This window comes from Phragmites australis, chromosome 15 (genome assembly GCF_958298935.1).
Source record: "Phragmites australis chromosome 15, lpPhrAust1.1, whole genome shotgun sequence".
Lineage (NCBI taxonomy): Eukaryota > Viridiplantae > Streptophyta > Magnoliopsida > Poales > Poaceae > Phragmites > Phragmites australis.
In genome coordinates this window covers 26,722,762-26,732,032 of record NC_084935.1, presented here as the reverse complement: position 1 = coordinate 26,732,032, position 9,271 = coordinate 26,722,762, and the positions used below count along the sequence as shown (strand labels likewise).

Here is a 9,271-nt window from a genome sequence, read left to right as displayed (position 1 = left end):
GGAAATATATTGAACCTAAAGCTCTATATCTTAGTGCCATCAAAGTACTTATGTATCTTGCAAATCGCAACAGGTCTAATATTGCATTTGCAGAGTTGATAGCACAAATAGCGCAGCTCTAATAACACTATTAGATGGGAGTCAAAGAGGATATTCGCAGATATCTTTATGGCACCAAAGATCTAGATTTTTCTATCAGAAAAATCAATATATAACTATAGTGAGATATCCATATTCTGGCTATATAACTGATCCCCATAACGTCAGATTACAGACTGATTTCATGGTGATATAATCTTCTAATAGGAGTCATCAAAACAGATTCCAAAGGCTACTTCCACATATCACTCTGAAATATCACATAATATGTATGGCTTCGCAGAATGATCAACCACATAAAAAATCATGTGATATTGGTTCTATTGAATTACCTACTATTATCTACGAAGATAATACTACTTATGTTGCTCAGATGCAAACAAGTTAAATAAAGAGCAATATCACTAAACATGTTGTCCCTAAATTGTTTTATCCTCATGAGTTACAACAAAGTGGGGAAATAAGCATCTTACAAATTAAACCTTTTAAAATGTTTTCTCATATGAGTTAAAAAAAAAGACAATCATTATATGATGTATCATTTTCTCCTCATTTTTAGTGAGTTTTAAAGGAGTTTTAACTATATATCACTATTATTCTTCTCATATTTTTTCCACATGATTTTTTGAGGAGCTTTCAAAAATAATATATACACACATGGATCAGCATCGATCAAAAGGGAGTGTTAGAAATTATTTAATCTTTGCCAGCCACCACCGGCGGTTGCCATACCCTTTGAACGAACAGGCATCCGTTCGAGAAGGATGTCTACCGAATAGACACCTTCTCACTTTAAAACTCAATATAATGAAAAATCAATAAAGATAGGGTTCGAATATTATTTTCTCTACTATTATATTAGAATCCTATCGATTCTCAATAGGACATGGTAGATAGCACCGTGACAAGCACATAAGGAATGTCAACTACTATTCATATGCTAATCTTTTGTTCCCCATATGACAGTCATACAGGCCCGTACATGGGCATGTTCAACAGAACCGGGCCCAAAAAATCAGAGGCCCCCAAAAAACTTGAGTTAAGTATATGGAGTATTTAGTATCCCTACAACAACATTAGGTGAAAGAAAGGCAGGAAGGAAGCAGCGATCCAGATTCCAGGGTCAATACGTTCCCATCTCCTTTTACATAAAGCCAAGAACTTTCCCCATCCCTTCCTCTCACACCTCTCCAAATCAATGCAGCAGCATTGCTTTCACACCCAACTCCTCAGTTACCGCGAAATTCAATACCTCGCCTCTCAATATTCCTCCTACCAATTAAACCGCAGTTTCCCATGGATCCGTCCGCTCCGGCCCTCCCCTCTCATATATTTATTTGTTGTTTCTTCATGAGCTTGGATTGGGGCTGTGCTGTGACGATTGGTGTGCGATCAGTCATTAGCGCAGCGGCAGCGCCACAACCTCAGGATTTCTAGATATTCTGAAGTTTTTGAAACGGTATAGCTGTTTCCCTAACGTAATTTTTGCATACAGAATTTTGTTAACTATTTTCGTAACTGTTGCATATGTAGAGAGGAGCTTTTCTAAATTAAAGTTTTTAAAATCTTACTTGCGTTCTACTTTACTAAGAAAGATTTAATAAATTAACAACAATAGTCCTTGAAAATGATGCTTTGAAAAAGATTAACTATGAAGATTTTATTTCATAGAATACTAGACGGATGATGCTTTTCGGTAGAATTTAAGATATCAGTTAAGTGTTCGGAGACCATCTTTATACTCTTTTAGCATTAATGTCTAATGTAATTTATAATATTGTAAGGAAAGTATATGTTTCGTATATATAATATGGAAAAAATATTGTGGTCATTGGCATTTTCTGAATGTGAAGCCTCATTTTGTGTTTAGAACCGGGCCCCCAAATTTGCAGGTACGGCCCTGCAGCCATATCAAGTCGTTACAAAACCACAGGCGAATTATGCGACAGAAAATGCCATCTCAGTTCACATCTCAAGCCAGCATTCATCGTCGTTAACATCAAGTGCATTTTGCAGAAGCAGTCTTGGACCATACAAAACAAATAGTTAGTATCATCGAGCATCACATGCTTGGGTGTATCCTCATATTAGCATGAAACCATGACGCGAAAGCAAAGCCGCCGTCGGGACAACCTACTCTTGGTTTCGATGAACACAATTCATCCAGAGGCCCACAGGACCCGACAGCTCCATCTTCTATCCTTCTCCGTCACCTCTTCTTGAAGCCGTACTTCTTGCGCTCGTAGAAGAGATCGGTCTTGGCGCTACCCAGGTTGACGATCTTGGGGCAACCATCCCGGTCCTTCTCCTGCTGCGTGCACTCCTTGCAGTAGTAGGCGTCGGAGATGCCGACCCCTCCGCAGATGACGCACCTCCCCTGGAACGAGCCGTAGTTGCACTCGTCGCAGACCCGGACGAGCGTGCACGGCCGCACGTACGAGTCGCAGATTACGCACTTGCCGTCGCACTTCTCGCACAGGCGGCCAATGGCGATGCCGGGCTGCTTCCGGCACATGATGAGATCGGGATGGTGCTTCGCCATGGCTGTTAGATTCTAACCTGAGAAACTGTAGTAGAATGGTTAATACATCATAATGAAGCAATGCCATAGTTTGTGACTAACAAGAAAACAGACACAAACAATTTGAAGGTTGAGTATCCCAATGCAAACAAAATTGTTGATTCAGTTATTTATTTCAATTGGTAGGGAAAGTTTTGCTTTGGCCACTAAACTCCTTCAATATGCCACTGATATTTTGCTCATTTCATTTTTGCCACTCTTCCATTAGTTATTTTTTTCTTCTGCCAATGCCATCAGTACTTTTACTGAACCAAAGCTTTCCATGTCAACCAAGATATCATACATAAGATACAAGAAGACCACCCTAATTATATATGTCATTGCTATTCACTACCACTGATCCCATCTTCTATATGAAAATGGTTGTTTCATGTCCCCTAACTGACGAAATCAAGTCTAAAATAGCAAAACAAAAATAAAGGTAATGGAAGAGCGGTGAAAAAGAGAGTGAAACTTTCAGTGGCATAATGAAGAGGTAATTCGCCCTTAGTGGAAAAAACAATATCAATAATTGATGTGCAAGGCATGGCAACATGGATACCGTACATTGCTTCAAAAATATTATTTGTTTGGCAAAATTAGGTGATCATCCCAATTAGAAATGCTGTTGTCAGTTTTCAATTTTGAGATAAGCATTTTAACGAATTCTTAGAATTGTAGTCTCTTCTAATTGCCGTACCATATCATTGGCATTTTCACAAACTTAGGTGTATTGTGGCATTTAGGGTGACAAGCTCTGCCCATTTCTTGCTTCCCCACAGGTAGGTGACACCACATTCTATAATGAAGCTCGAGTTAAAATATGCGGAATGCCAAGATGTTAGTGTGCTTTTCTAACCTTATGCCCTTATATGAAGCTAGACTAGTTGTATCATAAGAACATTAAAACTATCACTACTGCAAGGTTGCTAATTTTGTGGCTTAAAAGTCTACAGCATTTAATTTTTTCATGATGCTAAAGATGTCTCATGGGAATAAGTTCAAAGATTTCTTGATGGTGCTAATGAATATATATTGGAACAATTTTGGTGGTTTGGACTTTGGACTGACACCAGCTATTTGTGTCAGTTTTGATTACACTCACGGACCTGGTTGACACCTAACGTCAACAAGGGTGGAGGAACCACCTGCTCTAAAAGAGCTTCCAATATTTGCATCAAACACTACTTTTAAGAAGCTGATAGAAATGAATAGCTCAAGTGCTGTTTCCTTCTCTTGGAGACATTACACCCAAAGCTGGTACTGTTTGCAACAAACAACCGAATTACTTAACAATTTGCTTATCTCGTAGATGCAGATACCGCATTTGAAGCTCCTAGTGCTATACTGCTATCAATGTAAACGAAAATGAACATTCGAATCAACAATTTGCTTCGCACGGGGACACTCCATTCCACCGCAAATCAACAACGGTTTGGAATCAAGATGACAAGCACAGATCTCATCAACCAGCGACTACATCTAAAACTACCACCAAACTGCCGATTGATGTGTCGATAACAATTATTCAGATAAGTGGCTATAGGACCAACCAGGGAGACCTATGTGCGAATATCAGCACAATCAAACCAGAATCATCTGCTAGTTCTAGTACGCAACAGATTCACCATCAGTTGCGCATGAGCGAGGGATAGCAGAGCTGCTCTTGAAATCAGGGAGTCCATCCATCCGAGCGAGCAGGCTAGGATCACTTACCGACGAAAGAAGCGTCAAGGACGGATTGCCTCTCCGGTCGACTAGACCGGCCGAGGGAGGGGCTGGCGCTGCGGCGGCGGGTGGAGTGGAGCGAGGGAGGGGGTGACCGGCCGAAGGCGTTGCGTTGGGCCCTTGGGGAGTCTAGCTAGGTTTCCCAGGTGGTTAGGGAATTTTTTTATTTTATATTTTTAAAATAAAAAATTGTAAATATATACATCTAGTTTTGTAAATATATATCCTAGTTTGGGTTACGAGGTATGGTTCATTATCCTAGGAGGTATGTGTAGACTTAGTTTGGGTTACGAGGCCAAAGTGATATTAACATCGGATGTCACTCACCTGTCACCAAGGGTCATGTATGATAGAGTAGTAGAGAAAAAAAAGTTATCGCTATCTAAATGGTGGCACTTTTTTTTATTTAAGAGACATGTGTTGGTTCTTTTATCAAGCACAATGCTCATTTATGCCTCTGACATTGAGTAAGAGGAGAGAAGTGGAGAGGAGAGGAGAGCAAACTGGGTGCCTGTGTGGATCAGTTGGCCACCATCCTGTTGAAGCGCTGGACCCCGTACCGAGCCAGCCTGCTGGATCACGATAGCCGTCCGGTCACTAATTAGCTCCACCATCGAGGGGGGAACAAATTGTGGGACCACAACTGCCGAATAAATCATAATTCGTTTATTTGTTCCTCTTGAACGGCCACATGTACAATCGCCACCAATGGTACATGAGAGCAAACTTGACATGCATGAGAGCAAACCAGGCGCAATATGTGTATTCCAAAGAGTGTGAGAATATGTTGCTAACTGGTTAGGTAGGACGGAGTTAAGAAACATGCACTTGTAGCTAAGGTTCACAAATGCGACGGTAACTGCCTGAAAATCGCGGTTACCGACCTTCTCGGTCCAGTCCGGTTTCAGAAACCGAACGGTAACCGAATTTGAATTAAAAAATTCGAAAAAATAAAAAAAATTCAAAAAAAATCTTTAAAAAATTAGACACAATACTAAGACCTTCTGTGAAAAAAAAAATTCAAAATAATATCGTTTGCATCATATTCTATAGGGAGGAAGTTTGAAAAAAATGAAAAAAAATTGAAGCGTGCGGCTCAGTTATTAACTCATGTTAAGGAAAAGTGTAACATGAAAACACATATTTTTATTATGTAAAACGTATTTTAAGAGAATCTTTAAAATTGATTTCACTTTATTTAGAGTTTTATTAATTTCTCTATGATTTTTACAAAGTTCACAAGCATAAAGTGAATATGTTAAGAAACAACACTGTAATTAACTTTTTCATGTCTACTATTATTTTTCCTACGTAAATCATAGTATTAATAAGCTAATGAAAGTGGTTTCACTAATATTTGAGATGTGATGAGTCAGTTATGAATTAATCTAGTCGCAGTACATTTACACAATCATGCATGTTACAATAACTAATTCATGAGTTCATGTATTTTTAAAAGACATAGGATCATGTAAGAAGACTAACAAAATTAGTTTCATAATTTTTGGATTAGCAAACAATAAAATATGCATTTAACTTGGTTTAACAAATACAATTTCTCACAGCAAATTTTGAACTTTTTTATGAGTATAAATACTTTTTATCATGTATATCATGTCACAAGGAAACTAACAAAAAACATTTCACTTGATTTGAAGCTCAGATGAATTAGTTATTGATTTTAGAAGATTGAGATAATTTTTGGGTTTTTTTAAACTTCACTGAAAATCGAGAAAACAGCTCGATAAATCGAGAAAACCGAGCGGTTACCGAGAAAACCGAGCGGTTACCGACAATGCGGAAAATTTGAGAAAACCGCTCGATAAATCGCAAAAACCGCTTGGACCGACCGGTTACCGAACGGCTAAAATCACGATTTTTTTTCCAAATTTCAAATTTTGCCAAATGAATTTTCTCCGATTTTTTTAAATTTTTGACCGGTAACCGCGGTTATCGCGAATTTTCGGTTACCACTGGAGCTCGGTAACCGAGCTCCGGTCGGTAACTTTAACCCTGCTTGTAGCACTATACATCAGTTCAAGATTGGTGAGAAGCGACAATGGCGAGGATCCCCAAGACTGATTGGAAAATAGTTAACTCTGCATTTATCTATATTTGCTGTAACATATGGAAAGAGAGGAATGGAAGATTTTCTTTAAAAAGAACTTACAGCCATTCAGGTTTCATCTTTAGCGAAGGAAGAAATGAGAGTCAAATCGGGAGAGAATCTAGAGATCACCTTGGATGATTTGTGCTGCTGCTCCTATTGGCATGCCTTTAGACTATTTTATGTGTCATATGTTAGTTCTTGTAAGTAAATTATTCTAATTTCTTATGGTTGCTTATAGCCGTATGTCTTTTGATGTATGATGTATCTATATAAAACTTCTTTTCTACTTCAATGAATGGCACAGCTCCCGCTCCCTTTCAAAGAAAAACCAGGCGTAGATTGAAACAACGAAGAGAACTAGAGAGGATGCCGCATCATCAAGAGCTGAAACATCTCAAACGAACTCAAAATGATTACAGTGATCATCATCAAGAGAGACACAGCTCTGCAGCCCCACAAAAGCATTGCTTCCAGGTTGAACGACACAAGGGAGCAAAAAAACGAGGGAAACTAAGCAGGCTAAGAACCTAGATAAAAACTAGGCCTCGAAAACACAGAGGTGTCATTGTTGTAAGTTCATCAGAGAGCAGTCGCCAGGAGATTGCAGATGCAACGAGAGTAGATTCACCGTAGGAATAAACGCAAAGGCTAAAGATTCCACTTTCTTTTTTGCTTGATGCAAATGAGTCTTCAGGCCTAGCAAATTGGAAAGCCAAAAAAAAACAAAACATCAGCACTAGTTGTAACTACAGAAAATAATATGTGACGAAACCGGATATGTAACAACTGTCTGTAAATGCAATTGCTTAGATAACACTTGTTGTACATATATCAACCAGAAATGTATAATGCAGAGGATAACAAACAGCCAACAAGATATATAGGTCTGTTTGGTTCCCTGAATTAGTCTCAGTCTATACGAGCGGATACGTATAATTTTAGAAAAAAATGTGTTTTGTTGTCTATATCTATTGTTCCTGTCTATATCCACTTATGCAAATACATGGCCTCAGCCTGGTTGAGGATTTGAGCATCACTCCTCATCTTGGATGAGCAAATACAGGCTCTACATCTGTTTATGCAGACGGATCCATTTATCAGTGTCATAAAAATATATTTATCCGAGTAACCAATCACCATCTCAACTCTTGCATTCGCTCATATGGTCTTAGATTCAGTCAACCAAATAGAAAATTAGCTCATTACATTCGCTCATACGACCTCAGATACAACCAACCAAACATTCTTCTATTCAACACATATGACTCAACTCAACCTGTTTTTTCTCATCCAAAATATACGATGCAGCTCTACAAAACCTCATTCAATCAACCAAACACACCATATGTTTCTCCTATTTTAGCATTTGTAATAGGAGATTATTATATCAATGAGAATTCGAGAAGAGCTACTTTAGCATCCATAACAAACTTGAAGACATATTTTTGTAATTATATGCTTTCAAAAGCAACATACACCAATATATTTCGACGTTGTATCTAACCGAAGGATTAACCCGCTGCTGGCAGAGCCTGTGTGCCCCTTGCAAGATACACGAAGCCAAGATCACCAATGTATATCAGCAAAACAGCATCCTAGCAATGATAATGACACTACAATTTTGCACATTAGAAGAGGAAGAAAGGATCAAATGCAAGACTTATCCCATTTTTCTCCAGCTCTGCATTATTGAGGTAACAGATTGTCCAGATTTCCCTGTGGTTCAGTCATGCCATCCTGCGCAAAACAACTTCATTGTTGAAGGGTCTTTTATCCTCTTTACAAATTAAAAGCTAATTGCAGCAAATCGTCTCTAGTAGCAATCGTTGTTCTAGCAGAAAGTTACAATGCAGCTTCGTTCATGTATGTTTCGGTGTTAGATTGGCTCTTTCCCATTTACTTATCTAGGGCTACCTCTCGATATCGATATGGATACTACTGAAGTTGCTGATTTTTTTCCCTTTGGTCGAGCCAGCAGAGAGAAGATTGTTTGGATGTGCAACTTACCTCTCATTTGGTGCTCGGCTAATCATGGTAAACGCATTACTTTCTTCTGTACCAACATTTTATATGTGCTCCCAAAAGAAGGCATTGCCTTTGGCAAGGTACAAACATGATTCGATGGCATGGCAGATTCTTAAACTTAACACATTTCCGAACGCCCAACTCAAAGCAGGGTGCAAAAGCCAGTGGGCGCGTACGGGACTTCCGAGTTGCATGGCCGCTGCGCCTAATACAGGCGCGCTCAACAGCTCACCCCTTCTGGGCTTTTGAACAGATCCAACCAAGATCGCCAAACAGAAGAAATACTTATGATGAGCACCGAGGGGAGGACGTGCTCTAGAATTTTATTAAGAGGATACTAAGCCTCGAATCCGAGTCAACTCAGTGAGATCGTGCTCGACTGACCATTAGCATTGTGAGAAGCTTGGCATCAGAAATACTTATGATCCAACCAAAACGAGCAACTCTATACGATTCAAGTTTAACCAGTATGTGCCGCTACTGGTTACCAACAAGGCATTCGGTCCTGGCTTGTACCGAACACTATCAGACTGTGTATGGAGTTCTACAGGCAATTACACCTCCAACCAATAATTCTGTCGTGACTTGTATGTGCACCATCGGGCTGTTTGAGTTCTAGTGCCAATTACATCTTCAACGAATGATCCGGTCATGAATACTATCAGAATCAGGATATATGGAGTTCATCAGGACTGCACACCATCTCCCTTGCCGATCCAATCATCCTGATCTGACAGCGTATCCTCCAA

The 9,271-nt window shown here is 39.3% G+C and overlaps 1 protein-coding gene across 1 annotated transcript; it reads right to left on the bottom strand.

The window, feature by feature from the left end:
* Nucleotides 1-2,059: 2,059 nt before the first annotated feature.
* LOC133891998 (PHD finger-like domain-containing protein 5A) lies at nucleotides 2,060-4,525 on the bottom strand. Its single transcript, XM_062332734.1, has 2 exons — nucleotides 4,376-4,525; nucleotides 2,060-2,666 (listed from the first exon to the last, which is right to left on the bottom strand). Exon 2 carries the CDS (start codon nucleotides 2,639-2,641, stop codon nucleotides 2,309-2,311), a length of 333 nt encoding a protein of 110 aa, XP_062188718.1. The 5' UTR covers nucleotides 2,642-2,666; nucleotides 4,376-4,525; the 3' UTR covers nucleotides 2,060-2,308.
* Between the last annotated feature and the right edge of the window lie 4,746 nt (nucleotides 4,526-9,271).

Bases quoted from the DNA above. Each gene is read 5' to 3' on its own strand.
- LOC133891998 (XM_062332734.1), bottom strand. From the start codon at position 2,641: ATGGCGAAGCACCATCCCGATCTCATCATGTGCCGGAAGCAGCCCGGC.